General features: G+C 67.5%; 2 protein-coding genes across 2 annotated transcripts; one reads left to right on the top strand and one right to left on the bottom strand.

Moving 5' to 3' along the window:
- The first annotated feature begins 1,958 nt into the window (after nt 1–1,958).
- On the top strand, nt 1,959–11,497 carry TINAGL1 (tubulointerstitial nephritis antigen like 1). Its single transcript, XM_082777572.1, has 12 exons — nt 1,959–2,003; nt 2,592–2,922; nt 3,629–3,692; nt 5,644–5,736; nt 5,838–5,952; nt 7,092–7,215; nt 7,868–8,018; nt 8,618–8,801; nt 9,030–9,075; nt 9,382–9,505; nt 10,418–10,463; nt 10,562–11,497. Exons 2-12 carry the CDS (start codon nt 2,622–2,624, stop codon nt 10,700–10,702), a joined length of 1,389 nt encoding a protein of 462 aa, XP_082633698.1. The 5' UTR covers nt 1,959–2,003; nt 2,592–2,621; the 3' UTR covers nt 10,703–11,497.
- Nucleotides 11,498–13,099: 1,602 nt separating this feature from the next.
- On the bottom strand, nt 13,100–15,536 carry PEF1 (penta-EF-hand domain containing 1). Its single transcript, XM_082777281.1, has 5 exons — nt 15,459–15,536; nt 14,665–14,743; nt 14,382–14,537; nt 14,111–14,254; nt 13,100–13,667 (listed from the first exon to the last, which is right to left on the bottom strand). The coding sequence occupies exons 1-5, from the start codon at nt 15,477–15,479 to the stop codon at nt 13,438–13,440; spliced, it is 630 nt and encodes a 209-aa protein (XP_082633407.1). The 5' UTR covers nt 15,480–15,536; the 3' UTR covers nt 13,100–13,437.
- Nucleotides 15,537–16,787: the final 1,251 nt, after the last annotated feature.

Genomic DNA, 16,787 nt, shown 5'->3' with positions numbered 1-16,787 from the left:
CTTTGAAGCAGAGGCTTTGAAGGGTTTGCCAGGACGGGGCGAGCAGGAACAGCCCCTGTCCTGCTGCCCCAGCTGCTGGCACCACTTTCTGGGGTGGGTTTGGGGTCGTGCATCGTGCCCGCAGCGGGGTCTGCACCCTACCCATGGCCCCGCATCGCCGCGGGGGGCTTGGGGACGGCAGCGCCGTGTGTTGGATGCAGCTCAAGTGAGCCCCTGCTGCTCCCAGCAGATTTGGGCTGGGCTCTGGGCCACGTCTGCAGCCCCCGAGCTCGGCCCCGTGTCCCCAAGGCACGAGGGGACCTTGTCCCTGCCCAGAGCAGCCGCAGGTGGTGGTGGTGGCGGTGGCAGGGCTGGGCGCACTGCCAGCCCGCTGCCTCCCTCTCCCACGTGAGCCCGAGGTGCCCAAGGCTGGACTTTGTCCCTGCTCCACCTTGGCCCCCCCCCGCTGCGTGTGCACGAGGCAGGGAGAGGGGAAACGCAGGGCTGGGGGGGGGAAATGCCTGTGAGGGACGCAGCGAGCCGTGACCCCGCGTCCCGCCAGGAGCCAGGTCGGCACGCCAAGAGCCAAGCCAAGCACGCCCGCAGGAAGGGGGCGAGCGCTGCTGGCCCCGCACACGAGCCCCCATCGCTTTTTGGGGGGGGGTCAGGGGCTGCTGTGGGAACGGGAGGGGGCCAGCTCTGCGCCTGGCAGCGCCCCGCAGCTCGCTGCATCCTCGCCTTCAGCCTGGGCGCTGCCTGGCACAAGGATGGACCGGGGACGGGAATGGGACCGGGGGTGTCCTTCACGCCTGTGGCTCTGCTTTGTCCCTTGGGGTCTTGGAGAAATTCGTGACTCACTCTGGATTCCTGTCCGCACAGTCACGGAAAGGAGACAGCCGGGCTCCGGGCCGGACCCAGTTCCTTCCTGAGGCTCTCAGCAGCGATCAGCCCGGCCCCGTGCCGTGGCCTCGCTCTGCCCAAGGCCGCGCTCGCAGGAAAAGCCGCATCTGGGAGCAGCAGCCAGGCACCCGGCAGGATCCCAGCACTGGGGGGGCTCTTTCAGGACCCTCCTGTGGCTGCCCTGAGCACCCCAACACCCCCAGCAGGACGCAGCCCTTGTTGTGCCTTGTTGGCTGGGGTGCTCCAGGCTCTCAGCACCCCCCCGAGCCACCACAGCCTCCCCCCCGAGGCAGGAGCTCGGCCCGGGGACCCGGCTGGCCTCCTGCTGCTCGTCGTGCCTCCGTCCTGGCTGCTGGGAAGCATCTTCGAGGAATCCTTTGGCAGCGGCCTGGGGATGCTCCTGGGGGCCAGAGGCAGGCGGCGAGCCCTGAGGCTGCCAAAATCCCCGTGGGGGGGGGGGACAGGAGCCATGGGGTGGGCAAGCCCTGAGGGTGCACGGCCCCTCTCCTCCTCTGGCCGGGGGTCCTGGCGGTGGGGACGTGGTGCTGGCACCAAGTGACACTGGCCGCATGCCCCGGGTGCTGTGGGACATCCCGGGCTCACACACATGCAGCAGGCAGGCTGCTGGGCGAGGGGGGGGCACCCGCACCCCTCTGCACCCCCCACACCCTCCCCAGGCCGCGGGGAGCCCCGTGCCGGAGCGTGGTGTGCTGGAGACCCCCAGCTTGGGAAGGACGGGGCAGGGGGCTCGGAGCTCCCTCGGGACCACCTTTACCCTCACCACCTCCCTCTACACGACCCCCCCAGGTCCCCCCAGTACCCCCCCAACCCCCCCAGCTTGGTCCCCCACCCGTAAGGGGCAGGGGACACCGGGGCGCTGGGACCACCGGCACCGACCCCGTTGCGCCCGGGCTGGGACAGCGCAGCGCGGCCACCACCGCCCCCCCTGCGCCCCCCCCAGGCCTATCCCGGTCCGGCCACGATCGCGGCTGCCCCCCGGCACTTTCCCGGCCCCCCCCGGCCCCCCCCCCGGGGCGCGGCTATAAGGGAGCGGCGGGGCCGGGGGAGGCGCTCGGCGGCGGAGGCGGCGGAGGCGCGGAGCGGAGCGCACGGCGGGGCGGCAGGTAGGGGGCTGGGGGGCAGCGGGGGTCGTGCCCCGGGACCCCCCCGCACCGGGACCCGCTCCCTCTCCCCGAGGGCTCCCGGCAGCCGCGGGCTGAGCCCGGGGAACTCAGCGCAGCGCCCGCAGACGGGGGCGCCCCTGGGTCCCCCCCCCCCCACCCTGTCCCGGCACAGCCGCGCCCCGGCTGGGTTTGGGGCGGAGGGGGCACGGGGCTGTGCCCCCCACCCCCGGGGATCCCCCGTCCCGTGGGGGTTCTGCTCCTGGAGGGTGGGTTTTAGGGTCTGCTTGGGGAGCAGCACCCCGGAGGGAGGCGATGTGGGGGGCGTCGGGGTGGGGGCACGGGGCTGGGAGCCGGGACCCCCACTACGGAGCTGCTTGGAGGTCAGGGGGGAGCTGGGAAAGGAGAAGATTTGGGGATCATGCACACCAGCAGGGGCACAGCCACCTTGGGTGGGGACAGAGCACCCCCAAAATGCCCCCCCATCGCCCCCCATTACCCCCCCAGCTCCCACCCGCCGGGAGCAGCAACCCCAAAGGGCATCGGCGCAGGGGCTGGGGTCGGTCCCCTCTCACCGCCCCGTCCCCGCAGCGGCTGCAGGTCGGGGACATCGCGGGCACCATGCGCCTGCCCTGGGCCCTGCTCTGCCTCTGGCTGCTGGCGGGGGCGGCCGGGGCTGCCCGGGCACGCACGCGCCGGGAGCTGGCCCCCGGCTTGTACGAGCACGGCGTCTACGATGCCGGCGGCTCCTACTGCCAGCGAGGGGACGTCTGCTGCCACGGCCGGGACGACGGCTGCACCGTGCCCTACCTGGACACCATCTGCTACTGCGACCTCTTCTGCAACCGCACCGTCTCCGACTGCTGCCCGGACTTCTGGGAGTACTGCCTGGGCATCCCGGCCCCTTTCCCCAAAGTTCAAGGTGAGGCGCCCCTCCCCAAATCCGCCCCCCTCATGGTGGGGTTGGCACGGGTGCCCGACGTGCTGGGCAGCACCGGGGTGACCACAGAGTCATGCTGGATCCCACAGAGCTCTGGAAACCCAGTGCAAACTGGGCGGGCTGGGGCTGGGGTCCCAGTAAAGGGGCTGGAGCAGCCCCCAGCCCGATTTGTGCAGCTCTCCGTGGGGCAGGAAGGCGGGGGGGGGGGGGCAGCACTGGGGCACGCACCTGCAGGCAGAGCCAGGCCGGATGGTGCCGGGGTGCCCCGGTCATGTCTGGGGCACGGTCCTGACTTCACCCGGGTGGCAGCCGTGGCATGTGGGGGCGAGCCGGGACTGCCCCCGCCGCGCAGCACAAGGCTCCCTCTCAAGTCCCCGCGGAGCAGAGCCAGCTCCGGGGATCAGTGGCCCCTTTATCCCAGCCCCGCCAGGCTGTGCGTGCGAGGCCGGCTGTGCCGGGCAGCCCCAGGCTTAACCCTCCTGGTGCTGAGCCAGCCCCGCGCCCACCTCTCTACCCAAATCCTGCTCCCCAGCCCCATGCTGGTCGGGCGCACAGCTCCGCGGCTGCTCAGCACCTTTAGGATTTGTGTTTCATTTCCCTTTGGTGTTTTTTTTTTTTTTGGGGGGGGGAGGCCGGCAGGACCCTCCGCAGCCGTGCGCTCACCCGGGCTCTCCTCTCTCCCACCCAGGCTGCGCCCGCGCCGGCCGCACCTACCCCAGCGGGGCCACGTACCGGGAGAACTGCAACCTGTGGTGAGTGCCCCAAGGGCCGTGCCAGCACCGGCAGCACCGGCTCAGCACCGGGACGAGGCCGGCAGGGGCTGCCCGCAGCCGGTTGGGGCGCGCGGGGCCGCGCTGGGTGGCGGGGGCCGGTGCCAAACGCCTTCGCCCTGGCGCATTCGGAGCGCGCAGCCCGGGGCTTTGGGCTGCTCCCAAATTTCAGCGCACGCCTCGGTGGGAGCCGCTCGCTCGTGGGGCAGCGTGCGGCCTCGCAGATGTGGATTGAGGCTGCCGGGGCTTCTCCGCTCCTGGCCCAGCTTGCCCCAGCCTGCTGCGGGTCGGGGTCCGGCCCCGTCCTGCTCCCTCTGCGTGCCGGGAGCTCGCTGTTTGTGCTGGCGGGCGGCGCGGGGTTTATCTGGAAAGCGGCTGCGGAGGAATTGCTGGCATCCCGGAGCCGGGGAACGAGGAACCTGCGGGCGCAGCTCTGCCCCGAGACGAGGAGCAAACATACCTGGGCGGGCTGGCTCGGCGCGATGCGGCCGATAAGGGGGGGAATCAAAGGCTCCGGCTGGGGCTGGAGCGCGCGGCTGCGTGCCCGTGGGTGCTTGCACGTGCGTGCCGGCGCGCCTGCGTGCCCGAGCAGCCCGCTGGGGCTGGAGGTGAGAGGCCAGCCCGCCCCACGCAGCCGTGCAGGAGGGGCATGGGCTGAGCCGAGCCCTCCCCAAAGCCACCCGGGACTTTTTCAGGACCGTGGCGTGGAGGCACGTGGGGCTGGAGGCCGTTCCCGAGCTCCCCGGGGAAGGTCGAGCCCCCCCCCCAGAGCCCTGTGCTCGGGGAACTGGTCCCTGTGCCGGGAACTTTCCCTGCCCAGCTGGCCTCCGGGGGCTGCGGCTCCTCTGCCAAAATTTTCTTCCCCCGCACTTGGAACACGGAGAGCAATTCCTGCAGTGCTTCGCTCTGACCCGGTCCTTGCCTGGCTCCGGCAGGGCCGGGGAAATTAGGAGAAAAAAATCAAAGCCTGGGAGACGCAGACGGGGCTGGGGCACTGGGAGCTGCTGAGGGTGCCCGGCTGCACCCCAAATCTGCCCCCGAGGGGCTCCCAGCACCCGTCCCCAGGGAGCGCATCCCAGGGGCTTCTCCCACTGCCCCCCAGGACTTGGCTGTGCCTGGAGGGGGCTGCGTGGGGGCAGAAACCGGGGGGGGGGGATTTGCAACCCTGCTCCGAGCCTGGCTGTGCTGAGGGATTTGCCCCCTGCACGGGGACGTGGGGGCCGGGTTGTGGTGGGAGCTGGGGGCTGGGTGGCTGCCCTGGGACGGGGACGGGGACAGGGATGGGAATGGGGACAGGGATGGGAACGGGAATGGGATGGGAACGGGGACAGGGACGAGAATGGGGACGGGGGTGGGGATGGGGACGGGAACGAGGATGGGTTTGGGGATGGGAATGGGGACGGGGATGGGAATGGGATGGGAACGGGGACGGTGCCACCGTCGGGGCGCAAGGAGCAAGGAGCGGGGCTGTTGGGGCTGCAGCCAGGCTCCTTAAAAGGGAAGAGCTGCCGGGAGCTGTGCCGGGAGGGATGCCGAGCATTGCTGGCCACGCGGGGGGAGCGCCGCCGGGGGCTCCCCACGGGGACACGGCCCCCGCCACCCCTTCCCCGGGTCCCCCCCTGGTGCTGCCGGCCCCGAGTCCCCCTCCCTGGGCTGGTGTCCAAGCCCCGCTCTGCTGTTTGCAGCCCTGGGGGGTTTTCAGCTCATTTTCCATCCCATACCCCAGGGGGGGGGGACTGCGGGGACTGGGGAGGGTCAAGGTTTGGGGGGGGGACACAGCCACCAACCCCCCCCCAACAGCAGCAGCAGCCCCCTGCTCTCGGTGTCCGTGGGTCCCCAGCTAAGTGGGGGCAGCCCCAACGTGGGGACCCCCCGATCAGGGGTCCATGGGGTGCTGCCCCCCCCAAACTGACCGTGCTGCCCCCCCCCCCAGCACCTGCAGCCCCGGCGGGCAGTGGCAGTGCGAGGACAACGCCTGCCTCGTGGACGGGGACCTGATCGATGCCATCAACGGGGGCAACTTCGGGTAAGGGGGCAGAACGGTCCCAGATGGGGACGGGGATGGGGACAGGGGTGCCCCCCCCCCCCCGGTGCTTTTGGGGTGCCCCTAACGTCGCTCCCCTGCAGCTGGAGGGCCGGCAACTACAGCCAATTTTGGGGGATGACGCTGGAGGAGGGGATCCGCTACCGCCTGGGCACCTTCCGCCCGCCGCCCACCGTCATGAACATGAACGAGATGCACGTGAGCCCTGCGCCCCCCCCCCCGTGTCCCCCTCCCCAAAAAAAAAAAAAACAACAAAACAACCCCATGGGGAAACTGAGGCACGCAGCCCCTTGCGCCCAGCATCTCCACGGGGTCCCCGTCCCCGCGAGGGGCTCGGCACCCGGCGTGGAGGCAGGGAAGGGGCCGTGGGGGGGGGGGTTTTGGGGGCAGCCGGGGGGGGGCTGTTTGGAGACGGCAGCTCAGCACATTCCCCCGCTGCCGCTGTTGTTTTTGCCCCGCTGCTCCTCGCTGCGTTCCCATCGGAAAGCCGGCCCCGAGGCTGCTGAGTCGGCACAGCCGGGGGGGGGGTTGGGGGGGGGTTCGGTGCCCCTGAGCTGCAGCCGAAAGCAGCCCCCGGGGGAAATGGAAATGAGGGGGGTGGGCAGCACACGGGGTGTCCAGGGGGGTCCCCGCTCGCCCCACGCAAGCCTTAATTTGGGGGGCTGTGGGGAGCAGCACGGAGCATCCCAAGGGGGTGCCCAGCATCAGCGGCACCGTGCTGGCACCGGGGGGGCTCTGCCCCTGCCATGCCACGAACTGGGACCCCCCCCCGAGGCCGGGAAGCCCCCCAGGAGCGAGCCAAGCACGCGGCGCACACCCAGCGCCGTGGCCTTGACCCCCCCCCGAGGTTTAATTTTAGCGTTTCCTGCGCTGGGCTGGGCTGAGCTGGGTGCCGCAGCCTCCCCAGGAAGGCTGAGCTGTGCGTGGCCGGGGCGGGGGCACCGTCCTGTGTGTGTCCCCCCCTCCCCGAAAAGGAAACGCCGGGCGTGAGTCAGCCACGGGGGTCAGGGAGGGCAGCGCCGGATAGGGGCCACAAGGAGGGGGCCCCCCCCTTGCGCCCCCGTTGGCACACGGGGCCAGATGCTGGGGGCTGGCACAGCTGAGCCCAAATTTAGGAAAGGAGCTGGGTCCTCGGGGGGGGGGCACTTGTATCCTGGTTATACTTGATCAGGGGCTGGGGGGGTCCCCGACCCAAGGGGTCCGACCCCATGATGTCTGCAGTGGGGCTGGGGGTTCAGTGTGGGGCTGTGGTGCACGGCTTTGGGGTTGCCCTGGAAGGGGTGTGTTTGGGGGGGGGGTCCCCGTGCCTTGAGCACCCCCCCCACACACCTCCGCAGGTGCCCATGGACTCCAACGAGGTGCTGCCCCCCCACTTTGACGCAGCCACCAAGTGGCCGGGGATGATCCACGAGCCCCTGGACCAGGGCAACTGCGCCGGATCCTGGGCGTTCTCCACGGCTGGTGGGGGCACTGGGATGGGGTGGGGTGGGCACAATGGGATGGGATGGGATGGGCACAATGGGATGGGATGGGCACAATGGGATGGGATGGGATGGGCACAATGGGATGGGATGGGCACAATGGGATGGGGTGGGATGGGCACAATGGGATGGGATGGGCACAATGGGATGGGGTGGGATGGATGGGATGGGATGGGCACAATGGGGTGGGATGGGCACAATGGGATGGGCACAATGGGAATGGGATGGGCATGATGGGATGGGATGGGCACAATGGGATGGGCACAATGGGGATGGGATGAGCACAATGGGATGGGCTCAATGGGATGTAATGGGATGGGATGGGATGGGCACAATGGGATGGGCACAATGGGGATGGGATGGGCAGAATGGGATGGGATGGGATGGGATGGACACAATGGGATGGGCACGATGGGATGGGATGGGCACGATGGGATGGGATGGGATGGGCACAATGGGATGGGATGGGATGGGATGGGATGGGATGGGCACAATGGGATGGGATGGGTCGGGGTGGTCTCTGGGGACAGGGACTGGAGGGACTGGAGCCCAAACCCATGGAGGTGGGAGCAGGGCAGGACCCCGGGGAGCTGCCCCCAGCCCCGATTTCCCCCCCCTGTGCTCGCCCCCAGCCGTCGCCTCCGACCGCATCTCCATCCACTCCATGGGGCACATGACGCCCTCCCTGTCACCCCAAAACCTCCTCTCCTGCGACACCCGCAACCAGCGGGGCTGCAGCGGGGGGCGGCTGGACGGGGCCTGGTGGTACCTGCGCAGGAGGGGGTGAGTGGGGACGGGGGTGGGTGCGGGGATGGGGGCTGCCAGCCCTGCTGGGGAGGGGATGGGGTGGGATGGGAACAATGGGATGGAATTGGGATGGGCACAATGGGATGGACACAATGGGATGGGATGGGGATATGGGATGGGATGGGGATAGGGATATGGGATTGGGATGGGATGGGATAGGCGCAATGGGATGGGCACAATGGGATGGGATGGATAGGATGGGATGAGGATATGGGATGGGGATGGTGATATGGGATGGGATAGGGGTATGGGATTGGGATGGGATGGGATGGGATAGGCACAATGGGATGGACACAATGGGATGGGATTGGAATGGGGATATGGGATTGGGATGGGCACAATGGGATGGGCACAGTGCGATGGGAGGGGATGGATGGGATGGGATGGGATGGGATGGGCACAATGGGATGGGAATGGGGATGGGGAGGGGATGGGATTGGAATGGGAATAGGGATGGGATGGGGATGGGATGGGATGGGGATGGGAATCGGATGGGCACAATGGGATGGGGATGGGACGGGACGGTACAGGGACAGGTCCTTCTCCTGCTCACGCCCTCGCCCCTCTCTCATCAGGGTGGTGACAGACGAGTGCTACCCCTTCACCAGCCCCGACAGCCAGCCGGCAGCACCGCCCTGCATGATGCACAGCCGCTCCACGGGACGGGGCAAGCGGCAGGCCACGGCGCGCTGCCCCAACCCCCAGACCCACGCCAACGACATCTACCAGTCCACCCCCGCCTACCGCCTCGCCTCCAGCGTGAGCACCCATGGGACCCGGGGCTGGGGGGGGCAGCAGGGGAGGGAAACGGGGGGACGCCCGCTGCAACCTCCCCTCCTTGGGGCAGCTCTGCCCTGTGGTACCCGGGAGGATTTGGGGTATCTCCAAGGGGGTTTGGGGTCACCCTGCTGGGGTGCTGGGGAGGGTAGAGGTTGGGGGGGCTCTTCCCTGGGGGGCACCCGGTGCCAGGCGGCTCCGTGCTTGCAGGAGAAGGAGATCATGAAGGAGCTGATGGAGAACGGCCCCGTGCAAGGTGAGGAGCTGCCGGGGGCACTGAGCCCTAAATTTGGGGGGTCTGCAACACGAGGGAATGGGCTGGGCCCCCCCCAGCTTTGCTGCTGAGCACTGTCACGCTGCCCTCCCTGCTCATTAACTCCAGCTCATTAATCTCCTCGATTTGCTTTTTTTTTTAATTCCCCTCCCCTGGCCGAGACTTGGCACAGCCCTGGCCCCCCGCCCTCCTCCTGCTCCTGGGGGGGTGCTGAGCTCCGGCTGCTCGGTGCCTGTGTCCCCCCCCCAACCCCCCCAGCCCCCCAAAGCCCTCTGCTCCTGCCCGCAGCCATCCTGGAGGTGCACGAGGATTTCTTCCTGTACCGCAGCGGGATTTACCGGCACACGCCCGTGGCCGAGGGCAAGGGGCCGAAGCACCAGCGGCACGGGACGCACTCGGTCAAAATCACCGGGTAGGGGCTCGGGGGGCTCGGGGGGGCTGGGAAAAGGGGTGCGGGGGGGGGGCTGGAGCCTGGAGATGGAGCTGGGGCTGGGGCTGGAACTGGGGCTGGAGAATGGTGTGGGAGCTGGGGCTGGTGCTGGTGGTGCTGGAGCTGGTTCTGGCACTGGTGCTGGAGCTGGTTCTGGAGCTGGAGCTGGCTCTGGCACTGGTGTTAGAGCTGGAACTGGTGTTGGCACTGGTGCTGGAACTGGTGCTGGTGGAGCTGGTGCTGGAACCTGGTGCAGGAGCCCGGTGCTGGTGGTGCTGGTGCAGGTGCTGGTTCTGGAGCTGGAACTGGAGCTGGTTCTGGAGCTGGTGCTAGATGCTGGTGTGGGAGCCCAGTGCTGGTGGTGCTGGTGCTGGTTCTGGAGCTGGAGCTGGTGCTGGAGCCTGGTGTGGGAGCCCAGTGCTGGTGCTGGTGGTGCTGGTGCTGTTTCGGGAGCTGGAACTGGCACGGGAGCCTGGCACTGGTGCCGGAGCCTGGTTTTGGAGCTGTTTCTGGTACTGGTTCTGGAGCTGGTACTGGTGCTGGTGGTGCTGGTTCTGGAGCCTGGTGCTGGAGCCGGTGCAGGAGCCCAGTGCTGGTGCTGGTGCTGCTGGCACTGGTGCTGGTTCTGGCACTGGTGCTGGTGGTGCTGGAGCTGGTCCTGGTGCCAGCAGGGCCCCCGAGCGCACGGCACTGGGCACCGGGGCCAGGACCGGGGTGGGGGGCGCACTCCCCCTGCCCCCATCCCAACCCTTGGGAAATGAGAGGGGGTTCACAGCCCCCCCAGGATCACAGCACAGGATGGGTGGGGGGCAAAAATGGGTGCACCCCCCATGCACCCCCCCAAAAATGGAGCCTGGGGGGGGTCCCCGCTCACCCCCTGCCCTCCCGCTGCAGGTGGGGCGAGGAGCAGCTGCCCGACGGCCAGACCCTAAAATACTGGGTGAGTATTTTTTTGGGGGGGACACGAGCCTTGTGCATCGCTTGGGGGTCTTGGGGGGGGTCCGGGCACTGAGCTGAAGCCGTGTCCCCCCCCCACAGACGGCGGCCAACTCGTGGGGCAGGGCGTGGGGCGAGGACGGGCGCTTCCGCATCGCCCGCGGCGTCAACGAGTGCGAGGTGGAGAGCTTCGTGCTGGGCGTCTGGGGGCGCGTCGGGGTGGAGGACATGCCCCACAAATGACCCCCCCTTCCCCACGACCCCCCCCCCCCCGAAACGTCCTTGATCCCCCCCCCCCAGACCCTCCCCAGCCGGGGTCAGTCGGGGTCATGCCCCCTCCCCCCGTGACCCCAGCGCCCCGGGGTGCTGAGGCAGCGGCCGGGTGCATCGGGGCGTGCATGGGGTTTTGGGGGGGGGGGAATGAGGCCGGGGGGGGGACAACCCCGCTGCCTGTGGGATTTACCCGTTAATCCCCCCCCCTCCGGGCTCGGCGGGCTCTTTGTCGGCAGCTGGGGGCTCTTCAAAGGTGCCCCCCCCCCTGCCCCAGCCATCTCCCAGCCTCGTTATCTGCAGGGGGGGCTGCAGTGGGACCCCCCCCAAAAGATATGGTCCCTTATTCCCGCCCCCCCCAATTCCCCATGCCACTTTTGGGGGGGGGTAGCACAGCACCACGCAGCCGGGGGGGTTCTTCCGTGCCCCCCCCAGGGCTGGAGGAGCCCCCCCAAGGGCTGGAGGAGCCCCCCCCAGGGCTGGGTGCTGCTGGCACCCAAGGGTGGGGGGGTCCCCTGTGCCCCCCCCCCGCCTCGTCCCAATGGTGCTAAGGGCTTTTTGTGCAGGGACGTGGCCCTGGGGACCCCCCCCAAGTGTCCCCATGGGGCCGCAGCTGGGTCCAGAGCAGCCTCACAGCCCCCCCCCTTTTTCCTTCCCACCCCCCCACGCCGGGCTGTACTTTTAAACTTTTTTTTTTTTGTCGTTTTCATTTTTTTTTTGGTATTTATTTTGCTTTTTAATATTTGTAAATAAACTCCTGGAAGCCTCCCGGCGGGCGCGTGGCCCCGTAGGGTGCGAGCTTGTGGGGTCGGGGATGGGGAGGGGGGACCCAGGGTTTAGGGTAAAGGGGAAGGGGGGGCAGCACCTGGAAGGGCTGGGGGGGGCTGATAAGGGCTGGGGGGGGCTGATAAGGGCTGGGGGGGCCTGATAAGGGCTGCAGGGGCCTGATAAGGGCGGCTTTGTCCGGCCGCCTTCCTGTTTTGCTGGCACGCTGTGACCTCGGCCGCGGGCTGCAGGAGCTGCGGGGCCCCAGGGATCGGGGGGCTGGATGTATGGGGGGAGAGGGTGAGGGGCTGCCAGGGGGGTCTTGGGGTTTTTTTGGGGGGTCCCAGCGGTGAGAGACTCAAAAGTGAGGCTGGGGGTGTGCAGAGGTCGTGGGATGGAGCTGGGATGGTGTCTGGGGTCAGCCCGTGCGTGTGGCTGTCCCCACAGGCACCCCAGCCCCATCCCGTACCCGTGTCCCCGTCCGTCCCAGCCCCACATCCATCCCATAACCACATCCATCCCAGCCCCACCTTGTCCCCATCCCCACGGCCATCCCAGCCCCATGTCCTTGTCCATGCCATGCCCCCATCCACGTCCATCCTGTCCCTACATCCATCCCATACCCCCGTCCACCCCATCCCATCCCAATATCCATCCCCACATCCATCCCGTCCCCACATCCACCCCCTATCCACATCCACCCCAACCCCATCCCAATATCCGTCCTGTCCCCATATCCATCCCGTCCCCAACCCTATCCCATCCCTACATCCATCCCCAAATCCATCCCGTCCCCATTCCCCTGCCCACACCGTTCCCAAATCCCAGCCGCGCCCCAGCAGCTCGGGCTGTCCCCACCCCTTTATTTTTCGCCTTTTCTCCCTTTTTTTGCCTCTTTTTGGTTTCGATTTGCAGTCAGTCTGGCTCGGAGCCCCACAGCCCTGCCTCTGGTCCCCCCCCCCCAGCGTGGAGTGGGGCGGCACCTGGTGGTGGGATCCTGCCCTGCACCCCCCCCCCCCCCCCAGGATAAAACCACCCAGGAGCCCAAATCCCCTCCCAAAATAAGCCAGAAAGGGCCCGGCTCCAACTATTTTGGGAATTAGCAGGGGTTATTCCAGCGGTCCCACACCTTTGGCTGAGGGTTAGAAAAATCCCAAACCCAGGCGGTGCTTCTGAGGGAATCAGAGTTTACGGTGCTTAAAAATCTCCCTTTTTGTAGAAAAAATCCTTCAAATATGGGGAAGGAACGCGGCCTTCACACCCCGCTCCGAGCTGCTTCCCATTAAGGGAAATTAAACCCAGAATCGCAGGGATGTTATTCCAGAAGCAGAGGAAGGCTTCGTGCTGCTCACCTCCTGGCTGTGCCTCAGAAGGGGAGCAGGGCATGGCTTTTGCCGTAAATTAGGACAAAAAAGGTAAAAAAAATGGATTTTATGGAAGCGAAGGGAGGCGTCCCACAGCCCAGGCAGCCCCGCAGCTTTCCTCCTGCCCGGGGCTGATCCTGGCCCCCAGCAGCAACACCGGGGCTGTGGGTACGGGACATCCACGGCCCCCCGGGGTTTTTTTGGGGGGGCCAGCACCCCACAAACAGCCCAGGCAGGAGAGCAGCGTGCGGGGTGCTTTATTCCAGAGCTGCACAACGAGGCTGGCACCGCTCCCCCGCTCGGCTTCCACGGGCAGAAAGAAATCAGAAGATGTTGGCAAGGAGCTGGCCCTGGCTTCCTGCAGGATTTTGGGCCAGAAATGGGAAAATCCAGGTGGTCCCTAGAGGCATGGCACGGGCTGGCTCCTGGTTTGGCCGTCGCACCTCGTGGCACAGCCCCGGGGCAGCAGAACCGTGCGGTGGCACCGCAGGGACCGGCACCGGGAGGCACCAGCAGGGCTCTGGGGGGGTGGGGGGGGTCCCGGGGCAATTTGGGGGCGCAGCGAGGGGCCCTGGGGTGTCACAACATGCGGGTGACCACCATGGTGAGGAAGTCCTCGTAGCTGAGGCGGACGTTGCCCAGCAGCGCCGTGTCCTTCTCGCGGAAAGCCTCGGTGGTGCTCTGGAGCTGCATGCAGATGTGGATGAAGCGGTCGAGCTGGATGCTGGGGTCGGGCGACCTCGGGGCGTAGCGGGCCAGCAGCAGCTGGCTGAACTGGGGGCTGAGGTTGTAGCCCAGCTGGGAGAAGGCTGGGAGGGAGAAGCACTCGGGTTAAAACCCCCCAAAAAAGAAGGGTGACAGCCCCAGCTCGTGCACACCCATCCCCACCACACTCCAGGATCACCGAGGGAGGAAGGAACCCAATAAAAGCCCAAATTCCAGGGATGTTTCTCTCCCATTTAGCCACACACGCCCAAGGGCTCCTCCCAGCGCAGGGCGAGGCTTTGCCACAGCCCTTTGGGAGAACAACGGGGAGAAAGGGATTTCCTAAAGACTGGGGTTCGTAACACGGCTGGGCTGCAGCTCCTCAAATCCTCCCCGTGGGCAGCGCAGCTCCTCGGGTCCTCGCTCTGCAGCCCCGTGCAGGGGACACGGGGAGCTCGGGGACACCCAGGAGCTCGGGGACAGGTTGGAAAGCAGCAGCGGGCAGAGCAATAAACCCCGTAGTCGGTGCCCCCCGTCCCTCGCCCACCTTGCTGCAGCTCGCTGAAGCTGATGGAGCCCGAGCGGTCGCGGTCGAACTGCTGGAAGAGATTCCTCCACTGCTGGATGAAGCGCAGCAGGGCCGAGAAGCCGTACACGTCGATGCGGCCGGAGCGGGTCCTGTCAAACGTGTCTGGAGAAGAGAAAAATAAAAAAAAATAAAAAGAAAAGGGCGGCGAGGAGCGGAGCGGGGCCGTGCGCCGGTGTTCCCAGTGCTCCCAGTTCTCCCAGTGCTCCCAGTTCTCCCGGTGGCTGCTCACTGATCATCAGCAGGCAGGTGTCGTCGTCGAAGGCCGTCCAGTTGGAGTTGAGCAGCGCCTGCTTCAGCTCCCGCACCGAGATGTGGCCGCTGCCGTCCGCGTCCACGGCCTGGAACCAGGCGAAGGCTTCGGGATCCACGCCCGGGGGGGCGCAGCCTGTTGGGGGGGGACGGGGAGGGGGGGGGGGCACCGTCAGCGCGCACCGGGCTCCGGTTCTGCTCGGGTCCCGGTTGGATCTGGGGGTGCAGGGTGTGGGGGGGGGGGTCCTCGTGGATGTACTCACCTGGGGGGGCGGCCCCGCCGGGGGGGTGCCCGTAGGGGGCTCCGGGCCCGCCGGGGTATGGCCCGGCACCGGGACAGCCCTGGGGGGGGGGAACGGTATGGTCAGGGGGGTACCGGGACCCCCCCCCAGGACCCCCAGGACTCTGCCCCGGGACTCCCAAGACCCCCAGGGCCCCTTGAATCCCCCCAGCATCCCCAGGCCCCGGCCTTGGACCCCCCAGGAACCGCCGGGACCCCCCGGTCCTCTCCGGGACCCCCAGGCCCCAACCCTGGGACCCTCCCGGGACCCCCGAATGCCCCCCAGGACAGCTCTGGGACCCCCAGCCCCCCCCAGTCCTCCGGGGACCCCCGAATCCCCCCCCGGCTCCCCCAGGCTCCTGCCCCGGGACTCCCCTGGTCCCCCCGGGTCCCCTGAATCCCCCCGGGACCCCCCCGGTCCTCTCCAGGACCCCCGAATCCTCCCCGGGACCCCCAATCCCCATCCCCAAGCCCCCCCCAGTCCTCTGGGGACCCCCAAATCACCCCCCAGGACCCTCCCGAACCCCTCTGGGACCCCCAGACCCTTACCCCGGGACCCCCCGGGACCCCCCGGGACCCCCCAAGACCCCCAGGGACCCCCCCGGGCCCCCCGAATCTCCCCCGAACCCCTCCGGGACCCCCAGACCCCAGCCCCGGGACCCCCCCCGGTCCCCCCCGGACCCCTCAGGGACCCCCAGGCCCAGGCCCAGGCCCAGGCCCAGGCCCCGGGGTCCCCGGGCCCTCCCCGGGACCCCCCGGTCCCGGTCCCGGCCCCACCTGTCCCGGAAACGCCGCCATGATTCCGCCACCGCCGCCGCCGCCACTGACAGTGCCCCGCTTCCGCCTCCTGACGTCACGAGCGTCCCGTCCTCCCATTGGTTGCACCGCGCGGTTGAGCCCCGCCAGGTCCCGCCCCCGCTCTGGGTGTGGGCGGGGACTCCTCGGGCTTAAAGCGGCGATGGTGATGGGGGGGGGAGTGGGGCCCACCGGAGAGGGAGGCCGGCGGGGTCGGGGTCGGGGTCGGGGTCGGGGTCGGGGTCGGGGTCGGGGTCGGGGTCGGGGTCGGGGTCGGGGTCCTCTCAGGGCCTACAGCAGCCTGGGGTCCCCACCATACCTCCACGTCAGGCCCAGGATCATCATCACCACCATCACCATCATCATCGTCATCATCATCATCATCATCATCACCACCACCACCACCACCAACACCCCGATCAACAGCCCATCATCATCATCACCATCGTCCTCATCATCACCACCACCATCCCCATCGTCATCACCATCATCATCATCGATATCATTGACACCGCCATCATCATCATCACCACCATCATCATCATCGACATCCCCATCCCCACCACCATCCCCACCATGCCCATCATCATCATCACCATCATCACCATTATCCACACCATCACCAGCCCCCCCCACCATCACCACCACCATCATCTCCATCATTGACATCATCATCGTCACCACCATCACCATCATCCTCACCCCACCCACCATCCCATCACCACCACCACCATCCCCATTGACATCACCACCACCATCATCACCATCATCATCTTCACCACCACCACCACCCCCCAGATCATCAACAGCCCCCCCACCATCATCATCATCACCCCTCTCATCCCCATCCCCACCACCATCCCCACCATGCCATCATCATCATCACCACCACCACCTTTATCCACACCATCACCAGCCCTCCCCACCATCACCACCACCATCAGCATCTCCATCACTGACATCATCATCATCACCACCATCATCATCATCATCGACATCCCCATCACCACCACCATCCCCATTGACATCACCACCATTATCATCACCACCATCATCATCATCATCGTCACCATCACCATCATCACCACCACCCCCCAGATCATCAACAGCCCCCCCCCCACCATCATCATCATCACCCTTCTCATCCCCATCCCCACCACCATCCCCACCATGCCATCATCATCATCACCACCACCACCATCAGCATCTCCATCATTGACATCGTCATCATCACCACCATCATCATCACCATCACCTCCATCATTGACATTATCATCATGACCATCATCATCATCGTCACCCCACCCACCA

Source organism: Aythya marila (genome assembly GCF_965140915.1).
Source record: "Aythya marila genome assembly, chromosome: 22".
In the NCBI taxonomy this organism is placed as follows: Eukaryota; Metazoa; Chordata; class Aves; order Anseriformes; family Anatidae; genus Aythya; species Aythya marila.
Note: the sequence above shows the minus strand (reverse complement) of the source record. Positions and strands in the feature narration are given on the sequence as shown.

What these genes read in the sequence shown, in the direction of transcription:
- TINAGL1 (XM_082777572.1), top strand. Translation starts at nt 2,622, where the DNA reads ATGCGCCTGCCCTGGGCCCTGCTCTGCCTCTGGCTGCTGGCGGGGGCG. An exon ending in CCTACCGCCTCGCCTCCAGC is followed by an intron (nt 8,802 to 9,029) that starts GTGAGCACCCAT and finishes CCGTGCTTGCAG; the next exon opens with GAGAAGGAGATCATGAAGGA. An exon ending in GCCAGACCCTAAAATACTGG is followed by an intron (nt 10,464 to 10,561) that starts GTGAGTATTTTT and finishes CCCCCCCCACAG; the next exon opens with ACGGCGGCCAACTCGTGGGG.
- PEF1 (XM_082777281.1), bottom strand. Translation starts at nt 15,479, where the DNA reads ATGGCGGCGTTTCCGGGACAG. An exon ending in CACCTGCCTGCTGATGATCA is followed by an intron (nt 14,255 to 14,381) that starts GTGAGCAGCCAC and finishes TCTCTTCTCCAG; the next exon opens with ACACGTTTGACAGGACCCGC. An exon ending in CTTCAGCGAGCTGCAGCAAG is followed by an intron (nt 13,668 to 14,110) that starts GTGGGCGAGGGA and finishes TCTCCCTCCCAG; the next exon opens with CCTTCTCCCAGCTGGGCTAC.